Source organism: Pomacea canaliculata, linkage group LG8 (genome assembly GCF_003073045.1).
Source record: "Pomacea canaliculata isolate SZHN2017 linkage group LG8, ASM307304v1, whole genome shotgun sequence".
Taxonomy (NCBI): domain Eukaryota; kingdom Metazoa; phylum Mollusca; class Gastropoda; order Architaenioglossa; family Ampullariidae; genus Pomacea; species Pomacea canaliculata.
The window spans coordinates 11,776,760-11,795,459 of record NC_037597.1 but is presented as its reverse complement, the minus strand read 5'-3'; the positions used below and the strand labels follow the sequence as shown (position 1 = coordinate 11,795,459).

At 39.1% G+C, this 18,700-nt stretch overlaps 2 protein-coding genes across 5 annotated transcripts in view; one reads left to right on the top strand and one right to left on the bottom strand.

The window, feature by feature from the left end:
* Window positions 1-10,955, top strand: part of LOC112570075 (protein AHNAK2-like) — a 33,678-nt gene extending 22,723 nt beyond the window's left edge. Inside the window, exons 3-6 of the mRNA XM_025248290.1 lie at window positions 890-936; window positions 1,791-1,907; window positions 2,711-2,855; window positions 3,212-10,955. Of these exons, the coding sequence (XP_025104075.1) occupies window positions 890-936; window positions 1,791-1,907; window positions 2,711-2,855; window positions 3,212-3,693 (791 nt within the window). The 3' untranslated portion in view covers window positions 3,694-10,955. The remainder of the gene's footprint in view (window positions 1-889; window positions 937-1,790; window positions 1,908-2,710; window positions 2,856-3,211) is intronic.
* LOC112570076 (probable 3-hydroxybutyryl-CoA dehydrogenase) overlaps window positions 10,533-18,700 on the bottom strand; it is a 28,146-nt gene continuing 19,978 nt past the window's right edge. For 2 of the 4 annotated variants that reach the window (XM_025248293.1, XM_025248294.1), the window contains exons 3-9: window positions 17,335-17,471; window positions 16,393-16,498; window positions 14,914-15,008; window positions 14,599-14,695; window positions 13,886-13,984; window positions 13,449-13,559; window positions 10,806-12,958 (exon numbers count right to left, since the gene is read on the bottom strand). In XM_025248293.1, the coding sequence (XP_025104078.1) occupies window positions 12,771-12,958; window positions 13,449-13,559; window positions 13,886-13,984; window positions 14,599-14,695; window positions 14,914-15,008; window positions 16,393-16,498; window positions 17,335-17,439 (801 nt within the window). In that variant the 5' untranslated portion in view covers window positions 17,440-17,471 and the 3' untranslated portion in view covers window positions 10,806-12,770. Of the gene's footprint in view, window positions 12,959-13,448; window positions 13,560-13,885; window positions 13,985-14,598; window positions 14,696-14,913; window positions 15,009-16,392; window positions 16,499-17,334; window positions 17,472-18,020; window positions 18,505-18,700 lie in introns of those variants that run through there. The other 2 variants (XM_025248292.1, XM_025248291.1) reach the window with 2 other exon arrangements.

The following is an 18,700-nucleotide window of genomic DNA, read 5'->3' as shown; positions in this document are numbered from 1 at the left end:
TTATAAGATCGCCTTGGATCTTTGTTATATGATGGTGCATATGATCATGAGCGAACACACGCACAATGACCCCTCTCCATTAGCTTTCACATTTGGTTTTCTTGATTAAAGCAAGGAGGTATTGATTGTGACCGTCGTCACTCTCACCCACGACTTTCTAGACCATGATTTATTTATCCTGTACTATTATTTATTACGTCCCAGAATTCCCTGCGGCGTGCACGTTTTCTCGCTCTGCACATCCATGCTCCACGTGTTTGTTGACTGTAGTTCATGCTCATAGCCCTGGCATTGTGGCATGGAAACATGACCCCGACTTAAAGAAATGGGTGAGGCAAAAAAGTCTTGAGGCTTTTGTCTAACCGTGAAATATTAGCCACACAGCCTCGTCCTGTATGAATGGCTCCATCTCGCAGTTCCCACGAGCCATGAACTGTTTCTAACATTCGTCTGTTGTGCTCCTGGTAGTACAGCCGTTACTCCCGCTACAAGTAGAAATTATTCTTGTGTAAATCCACTAAACCTCGCAGGATTAATTGCCAGAACAACTGGACGAGCTGCTGAATGGGTGGATATACTGGCTTACCTGCATCAGTTTTCTAGATCATACACTGTACCTCAATTAAACGCAGGAGCTTTATTGAGAATGTTTCGAGTTTTTGTAGCAATCAAGTGGAATGACCACCAACACTGACTGGATATTGCGTTGTTCTGTGTGGTCGTGGGAAAAATGAATATAAAAATGTCAGTCTAGAGACGTATTTACCGTGAAACTTTTAATCCCTTCATTGCGTATTTTCTTTCTGGGGACACAGGATTTTACATTTAGTATGAAGCGTGATTATTTTCATTCTCATTTTTACGTTTATTATTATTTTGTTTGTTTTAGGTATTATCGGACTTACACCTAAGAAAGGTCTATCACCCGAGAAAAAGGTAAGACATTTTCACCCACTTCCGGAAAAAAAAAAGTGTAGGTGGAAAGGTGGATGAAGATACAGACAGGCAGTTAAACTGTGACAACGGCTTCATACATACTTACATACATAAAACGCATTTTGCACACTTTCCAGAAAGAAAAAGTCATCCCCTTTCTTTTTTAAAGGTCGTTGACAAGAGAGATGTTAAAAGACTATACTTTTCTCAGTATCAGCTTCTTGTAGGGGCGGTACCCGTCTCACCTAGTTCTTACTACTTTAATGTTCCCCAGCCTTGTGTGGAGTCAGGTACCCATACTTGACAGATGGGTGGACTAGGCAAAGTACTGTGTGCCTCACTGGTATTGAGCTCACTGACATGTCCGTTTCCTCGAAAGATAATAAAAACTCTCGACATCGCTTTTCGAGCGTTCTCCACCCGTAATGATACTTCTCTGAAGAACGCTGTGAAAAAGTACTTGTCTCAGTGTATAACAGGAGAGACTACAGTTAACCATTTCATTGTCATAACACTCATGACAAACGGTCATACTACCGTGGATCCCATCAAGAAAGGAGGGAGTCAACAGCTTTATTGGCTATGTGTAGGGGCTGCACGGTGGTAGACAGGGAGACTGGCCGTGTGACAGCTACAGCAGCTGATACGCAGGTTAATGTCTTGATGGCGATGGTATCGGTGAACCATTAATCAGATATTTACCTGCTCTGTTGAGCTGGGAGAGGGATCAGAGCTTTCTCCCTGTTAGATTCTTTGCTCTTATATTTTTATTTTATACATAGGGTTAGAGCTGTTAGTGAGTTGTGTGTGTGCGTGCATGCGTTCGTGTGTGCGTGTGTGTTGCTTGGTTGCAGTCGCCCATCACAGATGGCTACAAGAAGACGTGGACGTCTTTCCCTTCCCCAGACTTTCCAGACGGCCTTCACCGACACGTGTCCTGCGGCTCTCTGGACGATAACTTTCGGCACATGGTCAGTCTTGTCATCCAGCCGCTATAACTGTTGAATTCCTTTGTCATAAGTTGACGGTGGTAGTAGCGACAGCAACAACATATATAAGTATCCATTTTGGGTGCACACATGCTGAAGCAAGCATCCATCCACTCCTGCACACGTGCGTACACTTGTCAATCATGCCGAGATTTCTTTTACTGGAACAATCGGCGCTTGAATTTTCTTCACGTGTATATTTTCGGGTTTTAAAAATTGCGTAGTTACTTTCTTCCCGATTCACGAAGCATGTAAAAACTCAGTGCCATGTGTTGCATAAATCACGATGCCTTGCCTGACCCTAGATGATGTTTCATTCATTCAATCAGCCAATAAAGAAAAATCGGTCAGCTCTTCTGGTTTGGTGTCAGCCGGCGATGGCGGGCGTGGGTCTGGTCGATGACAACTGTTTTGCCCGAGTGATTCAGTAGACTAACAGGGTCAGGCGGAAAGTATTGTAATATGCAGTCTCCGTTAGTCTTCACCTGCCCCAGCTGTACACGGTTAAAACCTGCGGTTGACATAGGAAACACGACCTTTGAATTCTGGGTGTGATGACGTGTGCAAACAAATGTGTTCAGATAACATCCTTTCTTTCTGCCTTACTTGATTTCACTTTTTCTTGAAATATAATGTTTGTTTATATTTTGTCACGCTTCCCCCTTAATGAAAACACTTTTCTTCCTTCAATTTAATAACTGCACTTGACCCTCCTGTCCAATCTCATCGTCCATCTGCACGCGTCAGTCACCTGTTACTAATCATGACACATTATGCACGTGCAGGGACCGGAGATGGTGAGCGTGTGGCTGCAGAGTCAGGACATCATTGGTCTGGGCTTTAACATCTCCGGCAACATGCGTGACGGCATCTACGTCAGTCAGGTGCACAACCGAGGGCCAGCCGTAGAGTCGGGCAAGATCAAAGTTGGTAAGCTAACGTGCTCTCGCTTTCAGCAGACGCCGGATCTTTCTTCTTCTTAAAGGTCTAGTGGAAAGCACTTTTTTTTTTTAACGAGCGGGTAATGATCAGTGCAAGATATTATTTTGGCAGATTCCGTTCTCGATAAACAAACGCCTTCAAAGATCACACGTACACGAGGTCACAATCGCTACTTCTTGCTACTGAAAACTGTTTTTGGCATGCTACTCGTTGTTGGCCAGAAAGTGATGATATAGATAATTCTTTAAACGATACTAGCTGGCCTAGAAATGTTGTCATTTCTTTGATGTGCGACTCTTTTCTGACCAGGAAGTAACAATATTTTGTGTTCTTGTTTCCTACAGGCGATCGCATCGTCAGCGTGACCATCGCATACGAGAACATTGTGTACGAGGACGCGCTGACCATCTTGAGCTACGCCTCGCCCTACCCGGTCAAAGTCACGGTGCAGAAGGAACGCAGCGGCTCCTCCGACCCCCGCAGCGGCTCCAGCGAGCAGCTCAAACACCCCATCTACCGAAGCCAGTCTCTAGACGCGCTGCAGCGCATCAAAGATCCGGCCTTCAGACCCAAGCGCTCGCAGAGCGAAATGAAAACGGAGACTAGAAAAGAATCCGACAAGAGGCAGAGACCAGCCGACAGGAAGTCAAAAGGTTTGTCTCAAACCTATTCCAGCCCCCCGCCGTCCACTGCGCACAGCAGGAATGAAGTGACAGCTGACGTCATGGTTCACGTGCCAAACCTCGGCCACCACGATGGGCAGGAAGGAGGTGGAGCTTGCCGGGCAAGGACACTGTTGATCATTCGGCGGCCGCCGCCATGCTAGCCGAATCGCCAGTCTCTGTTAATTTCCAGAAAGATGACACTGAGGGCAGAAGGAAAAGCAGGCTCGACACAGAAGCTGCGCGGCAATATGCTGACCTCATGGACCAGGTGAGGGACGGCAAGAAGAAAGACATTCCGGTCGACTCCGTCTTCGAGAATCCAGCTCTCAGGCGCGAAAGCATGTCGCCAAAGTTGGTGCCTAGCAAGCCCGAACGAAAGAAGAAAGCCAGCAACGCCAGCCTTGTCCTTTTCGAGCCCGAGCAAGTCAGGCTGGAAGTGGAAGACGTGAAAGAGAGAGTCCAGACAGCAGCAGCAACGACTGCACATGCGGTTCCCCGGGAGAAGAACAAGGACAACGACCCAGAGCCAGAAGCTGACGAGGAGCAGATCCTTCAGTCTTTCGTCGAGCGAAACGTGGTCATCGACAGCAAGAACATCGCGTTCTCGCTGGTGGAGACAGCGGAACCCGATGACGGAACGGCTGCGACCCGAGGACGCGTTTGCCAACGTAAAGATGCCTGAGTGGGTGCGACCCGCCTCTCCTGAACAGGAGGCGGTAGAAGAAGAACTGATGGAAGCAAGTGTAGCGACTCGAGATGCACATGCCCTGTCCTTGCCCAGTGACACGAGGCAGGACGGCAACAATAGAGTTCCGAAAAAGGAAGAACCTAAAGTCCGACAACTCGATGATGGCATGTTGGAACGTTTGATCGCCATGAATGCGTTCCCTCCTGGAACGCAGGGATGGGTAGGCATCCAGGCAGGTGCAGAGAAGGGAGGTGTGTACGACGAGTTCGTGCCTTTAGCAATGCAACAGCCCCTTGGCAACGGCTACGCCAAGGGCACTCAGCTGCCCAACAGCACGACGCGGCAACCGCGTGGACTGGCTTTCGAGGTGCGCGACGACGTGATCACGGGTGTGCCGATTAATGTACCGCTGCACAAACCGAGGAACGGTGCCAGTAGAAATTCCAGCAATAGCAGCAACGACAGCAGCAACAGCAGCACGGGCGGCATCATCCGTACATCCTCCGCAGACGCGATCAACAGCGACAGCGAAGAGCTGCGGGCGTACATCGTTCGCGCCAACTCAATGCGCGAAGAGCTGGAGCGACAGCGACAGCGGCGTGGCGAGGAGGCGGAAGATGAGCGGCACGCGCTGGATTGGTCCGGCACCCGCCTCGTGCGGTCGGGCTCCTTCCCCGAGATCCCGCAGGACGATTCTATCAGCGACTGGACCGACAACAATGTCATCGGGGATGGAGATGAAGACGACTCGGTTTTGGACACACCTGTGTTACTGGGCGTCGACCGAGTGGGGGAGGGCGTTCTGGCCCATAGTGTGTACTCCGCGCGGGAGGATCTGTCCAACATGTCCGACCTGACCAGTTCTGGTTCTTCCAGTCGGAGTGCTTCCCCGGTCTTTACGAACGGTCCCGCCCGCGTGATCTCACCGGGGCCCGCAGACTTGAAGGCCGGCACGGTGATAGACTTGATGTCCCACTTGGACAATAATGCCAATACCAAGTCTATTTCTGTCAGTGCTAGTACAGACGATGACATGGACTGTTAGTGTAACGCTCAAAAGGCGAAGACTTTGCTGGAACAGTTTTAAAATCAAAGAAATGGCCCTGACCATGATGCGATGGTGATATCAGTGTGATCCTCTCCACCCCAGCTTTTTCAGATTTTGTATTTTCTCACCATTTTTAAACGTCGTAATTGCTTTGCTTTTATTTTTTAAAACTTTCTTTGTGTCGAGTTTAGTTTACAGAGGCCCTTTGTTACAAATATCCGGACCTAACTTATGTTGTAATTAATACACAGTTTACAATTCACCGATCAAGCAGAAATACGGTTACACTTACAATCTAGGCATGTGCCACGTGTCAATGGGAACAGCGCTCTGAGCTGCCTTCTGTTACCTCGCTAGTTTTGTCTACCTCTGCTACTGCAAAAATGTGACGAATGTCCACAGAAACAGTTAATAAACACGTGGTGCCAGCTCTCCTGGTTACAGCTTTGATGTAAAGGTATCCATGTACATCGGTGATGTCAGTATGTGCCACTGTTTCTATGTGTTTGTAGGCTGGCACCACGAGAGCGGTCTGTTCCCATAGTTTGAGGAAACACTATTTTGGACTGTGAAAAACAGTCCTTTGTAGAAATAATAACTCTCTGGGAAGCCTTCAATGAGTTTCAAGATTAAAGACAGATTTTATGAAGTTATGACAATCGAAAATTTGCATACAGGTTACTGTTCCGCCTGTTAATTCGCTGCTGTTCACAAAATATATATTGCTTGTGGTCAAGATTTACACCACTTTCTAATTTTTTTTAATTTTTGTATCTTTTAACCGTTTTCTTTATTTTTAATCCAGCGATAGCAAATTAATTACTGTATACTTTGCTCCTTAATTCTTTCCCTACCCCACAATCAAGTTCAGTCACGATTACTTAAATCGAACCTTTCGACATTCGCACTCTCCATCATACCTCAAATCGCGAATCAACTTAATCGGAATGTCACTGCTCACTTGATGGAGCAAGGGGCTAGAAGCAAAGTGATACACATACTCAAACGTGACTTGGATCAATCCTTGATCAGACCGACATGATGGCTGTGTGGTGCTTGCGTGAAATTGTTGTTTGATTGGTCAAAACGGCCCATGTGATTAAAGCGAGCTAACTTTGTCTGGCATGCAGACGACACGTGCAGACGACAGAACATCTGCACACTGCAAATGATAAGAGCACGGACATGTCTAGAGAAAAAAGTGATTGTAGTCGACACAAAAGGATCAGGCCAACAAGGAGGAATGTAATTACAACATTTTGAGGGATTTTATCGAAGGAGCGTCATTTATGTAGAGGAATAAAGGAATGACATCGAAAGTGCTCTCTAAACATTTTAATAAAATTATGACTGACCTAGACAAACCTTTTATAAGTACTACGTCAGTATTATAGACAACTATCATTTGAATACCTTTCAATAAACTACAGTAGTATTGAGAGAAATGGTCAACAGATTATGTGAGCGTAAACAAACTTAACTCTACTGTAATGGAATTTCAACTTTTTTACAAACAATAAAATTCCGAAATTCACTTTGTATAGGTAGATACCCCACTTTAATGAGTTGAGATGTTTAGGGGGTAGATACCCCACTTTAATAAGTTCAGATATTACCTGCAGTTGCACTGGACAGTGTTATATGCGCTGGACTTTGAGTTTCTGCCAGTCAGGAAGCAGACGAATAATTACATATTTTTTTGTAATATATCACCCTTGAATAAAAAGTGCAGTTGGAAATTGGCTGTGGCATATCATTATTGGTTCGACAGTTATCTTGTGAGCACTGTGCGTTAGACATAGAAATGAGCTTTATAAATTCTGTTACTATTATCAAAGAATTTTAAAGTTTTTATGAATGATGATGTTTAGGGGACTGGCACCAGAGGGTCACAATTACAACAGAAACTCGATACTGAAAACATAACTACTGTATGTTAACTGCTGCTCAGTTTTCTGTTCCAGTGGTTGTGAAAGTATTCAACTCAGGGCCTTATTTTTACATGCATATTTTCGATGTCTGCACATGCAGAGTGATACACGTCTTCTTAGAGAAAGGCTAGCAAATTATGTGCTGTACTTAGCTTTGGCTTGTAGAGCATTGTGTGTAAATTTCTAGAACTAGTAACAAGTAGGGGGATTTTTCCTTTTTGTTGATAACAATGTTGATCCATTTACCTCTGTCTTGTTCACCGAAAGAACACAAAACTAATCTAATGTATATACTTGTTGATGATTGCCCCAAATCTTTGATGTTATGCAGCAAAGAAATTAAGGTCATAAATGTAAGTAAAATAGAAAATAAATATACTCATATATTTTGCTCTTCATAAAATTGCTTGGCACCAAAGGAAAACTTTGGCACTCAGCTTGTTTGTTTTTGTATAGTAAAAAGTTTATTAATATGTTATTGTTATTTTGTAGTTAAAAGATGTTTATCAAATGCTGCATGGATTGTGCTTTTAATAATCATGTCATTTTATCAGTCTTTCTCATAAGAACTGCATAAACTGTAGCAAAGTATTTTCTTATTGAACAAGTGGATGCATGTCTTGCCTTCAGACAAATGAAGAAGGGTGATTTGTAATTGAGGGAAAGGGGGAAAGGTGTTTTGTACCAAGCCAGCAACTAAGTCTAGATCATGGCAAAGCAGCCAGCCTCATAAACAAATGCAACATGCAAGGAAAGAACAGCATGCCAAAGATGAGATCTGAACCCAGGACAGACAATCCTCATTGTATTGTTGACAGGTGAACTCTGAGGGAGAAGGGAATAAGAAAAATATACTGCTTGGCATAAATGAGATTGCAGCACATGCTTACTGAAGAGTAGTAAATAGCATCTTCAAAATCTTTTAAATCCAAAAATGCACTGAATCTATTTTATCATCATATCTGTAGTGATTAATTTTAGTAGAGCTATTTGTACACTCTATGCTTTATTTGTCATTGCTCTTTATCAGTCCGTGAGTACTTAAAATCTTAAGCTTTTCTATTGCAATGAATTTTCTAAATGAAAAAATATAGCTGTGTAATCTGCATCCACAAACTGTCTTTACTGCTGTAGTCTGCACCATTACAATACATTTATACCTGCTTGGGAAAAAGTCTATTACATTTGTTTAAACATTGGAGACCTCATTTGTCTGCATTCCATTTAGGGTGATAACACGATGAAATTATGTGTAGTTGATGCGAGGTGAAACATTCCAGCACCAAAGATAGTTGAAGGTTATGTACAAAAGGACATTCTATAAGGCACCTTGGCACTGGCACATAGGCATGTGTATGTGTGTGAGAGAGAGAGTAAGAGGGAGAGAGACTGGTTCTCAGAGTTAGGTATACATAATGATGTAGATTGGATTCCAAAAGTTTCTGTTGTCAATATACAATTCAAAGCCTTTGTGAATAAAATTATAATTAATTGAATCCAACTGTTGTTAGTGACATATATAAATAGCTATGTGCATAAGAGGATCTTGTAGGTATATTTTTAATAAGATCTTGTAGTTTTATCTTCAATGAATGAAACTAGCCATATGCTACAAAAATGTTAAATAATTGTCAAGACATTCCACTTGATCTATGTACTTGTAAAATAACTGGGTTCTTTGAGTGTGTGGTACAAAATGTAAAATCCCTAGTTAATCTAACTTGCACTTAATGTTAGTTTGTCAGTTCATGCATACATAATTATGAAAGACAAGATGTTAAGTAAATAGAAAAATAATTGGAGTGTACTAATATTTGCAGCAATTATGGGACTGCAAATGTTTATATCTACACCATGTTGACAAATGTTTGATATTTTTTGAAATTTTAGTTGGGAAACAGAAAATAAAAAGGTCTAAAATTAAATGGCCTAACTTAATGTTTCTGAATAAACAATCCTAAATTATGTTCCTAATTTTGAGACAATTTTCCAATCTACCTACAGAAATACACAGTTTTGCACCAGCAAATTTCACCATGGTTTTTAAACTTGCATAAATCACTGTGCAAGGATGGTTGTCTTGGGAAGACTGTTGCTAAATGACAAATACTTTAAACACAAGTCCCATAACCGTTTTTTTTTCCTGAAGTGTAATTCATTTTCCATGCTCATTCATCAACCATTTATCCATGGATTTTTACTATTTGTGCGTGTTTGAACAGAAATTAAGTATTGTCTACCCATGCAAACTCTTTTGTCAGGAAAGTCTTCCTCTAAGCTGTTCATTGAGTTGGTGTGAAAAGACATTTTATGAAATGTGTAGATTCACCTACTAGAAATTTTTATTAAGATTGCAGTTCATTGTTTAATGTATTCATCAGGTCACTGGAGTATTTTAAACCCTAGACATCAGCTTTTTAGTAAGTGTATGTTTAGTAATGGTGTCCTTTTCTTGCTGCATATTTGCATAACGTTTTACCTTATCAAAAATTACATTTATCATCTAGGCTCAGTAAAATGCAAAAGGAAAAAGTCAAGTTCCTAAAGTTTCTACAGGGATATTTTTTATGTGGAAAAGAACTAAAGCTGACAGGAGTGCTATGGCAGACTGAATTACCCTGGATATGTCACCTAGTCAGAGAAAATATGACAGCTGAAGCATACACTATATTTTAACTTGTAAAATCGGCACATTCATATCAGTTGATGAGCATTTTGACAGAATGTAAGCAGAACTCAATCTATGCGTATCATCATTCAATCTTGTTACTTGTCTGTTTCATATGCTTAGAGAATCTGATAACAGTAATAGAAGATTCCAAGAAGACAGTTTTGTCTCGGGGAAAAGGTCTTTGGACTTTGAAAATAGTGTTTAAAATAAAGAAAATGTCATGTTTTGATGATGGTGCATTACCTACTAAGGATAGGGTCCAGGAATTATTGTTTAGAGGTAACTTCATAATCTAGTTCTTTGAAAAGTACTACGTGATAATATGAATGATGATCTGCTTTCATAATGAAAATAAAACTTGATATAAAACCACCACTTTCATATCATGATCGCATAATGTGTATGTGAATATTCTGAACTGATGTTAGTATTTAGGATTCCTTACATTTTACTTTCCTCCATTACATGAGGAAAGTACTTGCTTTTCATCAGTCGTAAATTATTCTTGGACAGTGGACAGAATTGGTGTGTACCAACAGGAGAGAACAGACACAAAAGTGTGTTTTTTTCAATATAAGATGTTTATTATATTCTTTCATATTTGATTATTATCAAGGTTTTTTTTTTAAACATTAGTCCCTTATTTTTTATCGACATTTCTGAATGGCTGCTTTTGATTCATTCAATTTTCTGCAATATGAACAACTACTTTACTTTTGCTATTGACTGAGGGTACATTGTGCATCACTTGCCCTGGCCATCAAACAGTCTATGCTGCTTGCAGGATAATGGAAATGGGAATGGTATATAGAGCTGTTTCATCCCCTAGGATCTGCAGGTTACAGTTAAATAGAAAAGGCAAAATGACGGTCAGTTCTCTGAGTTTTCCTTTAAGGAACAATGAACTCTAAATGCACATTATAACATTGGACACATTTTTTTCCATGCTTTATTCAAGATATCCAAACACTTTAACTGTGTACCCTAGTCTTTTTGCAAAATAAAATGGAGATTTTTTTTTGGGGGGGTTATACATATGATGCATACAATAGTTGATGCCGAAGAAGAAAATAAAATATCCCAATGTAATCTTGTTCTTTGTCTTTATTTATAGAAACAATTAAAGAGAAAAGGCATCTTTTATTTCAAAGAAACTTCTAAATATCAAACATGGAAACTGACATTTAACTGTTGACTATGCACTAGGGTAAACAGGAAATGTGTGTTGGACATTTTTGTGTAGGAAGAAAGTATTCCATATTTCTCAGTCTCTGAGAAGCACTTCTGCTGTTGTGCATTAGGTGAATATTTTTGATCGAACAGCATGAGGTGGACAGTAGGGACAGTGGCAGGGATTGGATGAAGGGGGACAACTTATACAGAATGAGCAAAAACTCACCATGTACCTACTGATACCTAAAGAAGTACATTCTAATTTATAAAAAAAAAAAAAAGAAGACACCAAAATCCATTTTCCAGCATGTAAACATGCATCTAGATATTCATTAAAAAATACTGGTTGTTCTTGCTTAATGTTAGGACAGCTTGAGCAATGCTTCCAAAACTTCCCCCAAAATGCCAAGATGCTGCAAAGTAATATTGTTCATAAAATCATGGTATTTTTTTTTTAATAGGGTGGGGAGTACTAGATGCAGTTTCACACAAAAAATTACTGTGCTGAAGAAAGTTTAATAAATATGTAAATGATTGTTGTAGAATTCAAAAGGGTAATAATAGGGGAAGTAAAAGGGAAATACTTAAAATAATCTTCTGAATGTTAATTTTATTTGCTGCTGCTGAAAACATTGATTTTTCATTTCAAAAGTTTTGTTTTAAAAGGAGTATTGATTATCTAAAACAAAATTTAACATTTGATTATTTTTACTGATGTATCGCTTCATGGTTTCTGTCATCTTAAAATACCAATAATATTCTTCTTAGACAATATATAACAAGGGGAGGGGGGGTATTGGTGTTTTACACTGTGCCAGCAACTATGGCTATATCATGGCAAGGCAGGCAGTCAGTCCTGTAAACATATGCCACTTGCAGAGAAAGAACAGCGTGCCCGAGACGAGAGTTGAACCCGGGACAGCCAACCTTCACTGTATTGGTGACAGCCGCTAACCTTTGCACCACCGGACCGCCCACAATATATAACAAAGTAGATTTAAAGTGTCATAACAGTTTTATGAGAAATCAAGACTAACATTTGATATAAATATGAACAATACAAATAAATTTTAGGAATGAATATTAAGAATCATTTTAAAGTATTTATAGAGCAGTTAAAGATGTGCATATGGAAATACAATACATCCAATAAACAAAATAAGCAGAATATGCAAAATAAATACATATTACCATTTTTAACTTTCAGTATTTTGCACGTAGTGTAGTAGGATTTGTTCCTTAAATACATATGCCTTTATCCAAAGACATTCTGGGATGCATATTAATGCTTTTAAAATATATTTATATTTTTTTTTCTTCCTGGCCATAAAACATTTCCATTTAAGTCTTTAAATTGATTAAAATGTAGAGTTGATTAAGTTTACACCAGTTAATGCTTCTGGGTGGGGTAGAAATAACCATAAGATCCCTTGATACATGATTACAGCTGGTTTGTTCTTCAAGTATTTGTCTATTGGCATATTTGCAATGATTGCAGTTGCATGGACTGTGCAATGTCATCTCCTAACTCTCAAGTGCTCTTTCATGGACATATGATTTGGTTAAGAAAAAAAGTCAATTTTTTCACACTTTCTTTACAGCCATCTAATTTTCTTTAGATATCTCATTACCATCCATGCCTGCAGACTGAGATTCATTTTTATAGCTCTGGTTATTTCTTTCATATCACTTACTTAGTGCAGTGGATGAGTGGTTAAAAAGTAGTTTTATGAGTAGAAGACTCGCACTGTGTTCACAATGTCCGTTCGACATATAGGACAGCTGTCATGGCGTTGCTGAAGCAGTGTCCCACACTTGTAGCATGTCACCATGTGATGGCAAGGATTCAGTAGACAGTCTCGTACACGTGCCATGCAGATTGCACATTCTCTGTCCATGTCAGCAGGTAGTATGGCTTTAAGTTGAGACAGGTAAATGTAGAAGAAATGAAGAATTTAGCAATGTGAACTACACATCCAAAGAAACAACAAAATATAAAATGTTTTCTTTTCAGCACAGCACTATACAGGGGTTCTCTGTGTGATACAGTTATTATATTCTCTTCCTCCAGGCCTCATATGCAGGAAGCCCTAATTGGACTATTGTCACAATAGTACGTGAAAATTTGCAAGCAGGGGCCCCCGATCGCTGGCTATCATATGAGGGGTCCCTGCAATAGAATTTTCGTACACCATTGTGACATGAGTTCAATCAGGGCTTCCTGCATACAAGGCCTAGAATTTAAGTTTGATACAGTGCATCTATACCACAAAAGTTGGGCATTATTTAAATGTAACCTTTTAAAGTCATTTTCTACAGGCATAGTGTGTACTTTAAAACCATGATGCTTAGTATAAAAGGAATTTTAAAAACATTACTGTTACTAAATCCACAAAAGAACTTACAATCCTCATCATCTCTACTGGGAGTCCTGTTTCCCTTGTGAAAAAGAGGGGGCACAGCTTTTTCCATGTACAATGCTCCACCTGATGAGTTTGTTATCTGTTTAAGTCTGGCTGAAATTAACAACAGTTGTTTGGACAATGAACAAAACCTCTGAAATGTAGACAAAAACGAAAGATAGAGATGTTATCTTGAATATCCTATAAAAAAAGACAAAATGTTGATCTGTTCTGTAACACTCAACATTGCTTTTAGATGTAGCTAGGTCTTAGTTTCAATACCATCTGAACTTGTTTTAAATGCAAGGTAAACTTTAATATAATTGGACTAGATGGATTTATACAGATTGTTTTAAACTTGCTGGAGAGAGAGAGACCAGTACACAAATAAGAGATTTGTACTGGTTAAATGTTTAACAGAAGGCCAGTTACAGCCTCACCATTTTTTCTTTCTTCACGCTGCTCCTCAGTCAGGATGAGTGGATGATGCCCTGATCTAAAAAACATTGTCTTACCCATTCTTTCCAACCAGACTCGTACTGAAATATACAAGTAAGTACTTCTTTTCAGAAAGAAATTTCATGGGCTTTTCATGTAAAGGATGATCGGATCAGTGGGTTTATTAATGTTTCAAACTGTCAGCAAGAATAACACTGCATGGTGACTGTTATATAGAAAAATTTGACCTTTTAAAAGAACATTTGACTCTTGCTTCAAGGTTTCATATCTTTTTTTCTTTAAAGAAACCTGTTTTTGTTAAGATTTTTTTTCTTCTTAGTGTCTTAAGGAAGACAGTAACTTAACTTTTTTTTGGAGCTATGAAATAATGCATATCATGTTATATATTACTAATCTCTATGCATAGAATTATCATGGTCTTATAAATCATTTTAATAAAATAACGAATATGTTTGTCATTATTTTCTTAACTCAACCTTGGCTATTTCCTGCACAATTCTTACCATGATTGTGTAAAAGATAGGTGATAAAAATTACTTGATCTGGATTCAGTATGTTAAAATATACTTATGAGGCATATTTTTCTTCGTTGCTCCCATTGGAAAATCAATCCCAAAAACCCTAAGCCCAAAATGTGTCCTTGTTATGGTATGAAGTATCTCTCATAATGAGCTTATGTCCAAAGCAAACTCACCTCTTTCTATAACATTGGTGCTGGTGAATCTTCCTGCAATAACCTCCACTTCTGGAATGTAGTACACTGGAAACAAGAACCGTAACCCCAGGCATCTCTGTAAAGACAATTCACTCATTCTTTCAATCTGCAGATTAATCAGACTGCTAGAAGACTGTTGGTTCAAATAATAAGTGGAAACTAGAACTGTAAAAGGGAAAAAGCATTCACTACACTAAGTCTGTTTATCAACTTGCAAGATTTACACAGTGAACAGTTACATTCACAATCAAGAAAAAAAAAAAGTATAACACAATTGCATGATCTTTTGCAAACCTCTTGTCTGTTGGCATGCTCTGAAATTTGATGGATGTCCAGATACAGAGAATTTGTACAGATGATGGCATTTTCTTTGCAAAGATGAGAGATTCCTGCAATGATAACAGCACATTAATCTACTGTCAGGGATCTTGACTTTCATGTTGACATCAAGATAGGCACAAATTTCAAGCATTATAAAAATAAACACGACAGGGGACAAATCAAAATTATAATTAAAGTAAGGAGAAATAAACTGTTTCTCCTCACTCTGTCGCAAAACAGCACTTGTTTGTGCTAAAGGAACTTGACAATGGTTGACATGTTTACACATGATTTGTAACCCTGATCACTATGATGTCTAGTCCTATAGATAGTGGCTTCTAATTGTGACACATCATATAATATAAATAAACATAACTTATGGTTGTAAAAAAAACCAACTTGGCACAAAAACAGTATAGGACTGTTGTCAGTGTACATGACAAGAGAAAGAGAGACAGCTAATTCAGTTTTGGATGAATTATTTATTTTGATTTACAGCTTAGGACAGACCTGGGCAAAGGGCAGCCCGCGGGCCGGATCCGGCCCGCCTCCTGTCTCTGACTGGCCAGCCCGCTGACCCGCCCGCCAGTATAAATACTATATATACAGTATTGGGTAAAACTGAGTTAACTATATTAGTCCGGCCCTCTAAAACCATCCCAATTTCTCATGCGGCCCCTTGGGAAAATTAATTGCCCACCCCTGGCTTAGGAGTTAATGATTTAGATTTTTGATCAAAGTTTAGGGACTGGGTGTATCCGATGACACAAGCTCTTGCTTCGCCATTGTTGTCATGGCTGGCAACAGTAGATGCTATAGAACAGGGGTGCACAACCTACAGCCCATGGGCCACACACGTCCCACAAAGGTGCCTCATCCAGGCCGCTCATTTTAACAAGACATGACATAATTTTCATTTTTAAGGTCATGATTCTGGCAAAACGGCCATGTTCCTACCCGCGAGAGTTTACATCATGTCATGTGCGGCTCTTTGCGAGAAAAGGTTGCACACCACTGCTATAGCACATTTGTGCCAAAACTTGAATGTGTAATACAGGTTCCAAAATGGCGAAAAAAATTGTGATCCATCAGTGCTCATATGTCAAGAAAGCTTTCAAAACAAAAGATACATAAGAAAAATTCAAATCAATGTTTTTAATTTGTGTTATGGGATGGGACTCCATTTAAAAAAAATGGCTCCCCTATGCAAAATAAGCAAATTCTATTCCCTTTTGTTGACCACTTGGGAGTATAAAAATATAATGAACATGCATAAACCGATGTGCACAAATGCTGTAAAGGCCATAACATATTTTATCATCAAAGGTCTGAATGAGTTAACAAACCAACTCCTTACGATTTGTTCTTTTCACAAGAGGTATTTGTTTCTGCATCAAAATTACGTCTCATGTTCTTTGCAATTAACCACATCATTGTTACTGGGGAACTTACTTTCAAACATGTCTTTCTTTGCTTCTAAGTTTTCAGAGATAGCTTCAAGGATGAATTCTGCATCATTGACAGTTTCTTCCAGAAGACTCATGCACAAAACTTGTCCCTGCAATACAAAATTCAGCAAAAATAGTACAGTGAATACAAAACACAAAATAAGATTGAGTTAGTAGCAGGACAACATTTACCTGCTAAATAACATAAAAGCAGCTTACATTTGCATTTAAATGTGAAAGCCAGTGAAGGTTGCTGATTTCTCCGATCACCTGTTTCTCCTTCTATTCCTTATCTGTCTGTCTCTGTGTATGTGTGCATGACGCTGTGCTCCTACACAAATGTATGCAGTATTCAAGTGGCAGTAAACAAGTCACATATGGTGTGGTAAAAGAATTTGCTGACTGTATAAAGGACTTTGCTGCTGATCATGAAAGAGTTCTGTAGTAAGCCTTGCCAGCCATTTCATCTATCCTGCCCTCTGAAGGACCTGTGTACAGGCTAACCGGCAAAGGTCACTCAGAACCAGTTAAGAGAATGAATAAAAAACAGTCCTCTCTTTCCTGAAATCTACAATCATTTCTTTTGTTTTTTTTAACGTTTAACTCTAAATAATTGTTGTCACACAACTTAACAAAATATTCAATCTCCTGTCTGCAGCAGGAGTCATCATCATTGGAAATCAGTCCTGTATTTACATTGCCTATGAAATCAAAGAAAAACTTTATGGTACTTTATTTGGAATATTCTGATTGGTATACATACAAATAATAGCACAAATAATAAATCTCAATTTTCTTTTTAAAGTATAAAAAAGTTGATAAAAGTGTCATTCAAAAGTGTAAGAGCTATATCTTGGAAATTAGGTAAAACAAACCTATAATTACCAAGAAAATAAATTTAGGGCAAAACTTTATGGAAAATATGCCAAACAAATTATCCAGTTACCAAGAAATTGTCATGTGCCATTAAGCCTTCTTTTTTGAGCAGTTTGCGGTCCTCCTGCAGGCGTGAGAACACTTTATTCAATGCATCTTTGTTCGAGTCAAACATTTTAACTCTATGTCCATGGTACGCGAGTTCACCTGTAAATTGCATAATGAAAACATGGTGACATACTGCTTGTACTTTCTACCTTCATATTTTTTTATTGCAATATATGCATATTTTTTAGTACTAAAAATATTCTGAAATAAGGAAAATTTTACATTATCCTTAAAAACAATTTATAAAAGAAAGGAAAGCCATTCTAGTTATTTCACTTAGTAACCCTATTTTTAAACTGAACTGATCACTTTAAAATAGTATTCTTTTGTACACAAGACAGGCCTACAAAATTTCATGACTTATGACTATGTTACGTTTGTAATAAGGAAAAGAAATGAATTAATACACATATGTTTTACATATGACACACACTCTACAAACTAAAAAATGTAATTCTTTTCTGTGGTATATTTATAGCCATACAGATTTTAAAATATTAAACACAAACACAAACTGTATCATGCTATAATTACTTTCTTACATTTTCTGTGACAGTGTAATCATAACAAAAAAGGAATAGTTAAAACTGATCATTTATTGCTGTTTTCCGAAACTTGTTTAGTTGTTTTATTCGAGACTGAACTGACCTGCAATTCTAACTCCAAGCTGTCCACATCCTATAACTGCCACTCGAACCATTTTGGCAGCTATCCCTTTTACTGTGAATATTAAACGTCTTCCTAATTCAGTCTTTATGTTTGCCCCTTGTACAAATTCGTACCGTACATTTACACTTCCTTTTTTTCATTCTCTGAGAGTTCTGCTTGTACCTGGCACTCTTTTCTGATTTTACATGTGTTTCTGAGAGTACTAACATTTGCTCTCAGCGACGGCAAACAAGCAGTGCCTTCTCTACGAATCGCCTAGCAACAGATATCTGAAACATGCAACGCCAAAGTGCTATAACTTAGCTCGTCTTATCAACTGATAAAACGATAAACTGTAGATAATTTATTACTTCTACCACATGTCGACACACTGATCTCTGTTTCACTCGGCTGTTTCTTAACTATAGTTATTGTGGGCTCAAACCGAGAACACAGGAAGTTTACTACCTGAGGTTAAACTGATTTATTTTTCCGAAAGAGCTACTCAAGGGAGATGAGCCTTGTGAAACAGTCGCTAACGTACAAAAATAATAATAAAAAGGGTAATCTGGTTGGGTTTTCAGGAAAGTGCTTCTACCTAGAGGAGATTTTGCACTGTGAGGTGAAAGAGATGAGGTGGTGGTGGAGGAGGGATAAGCCGTCTACGGCCAGGCCTGCGA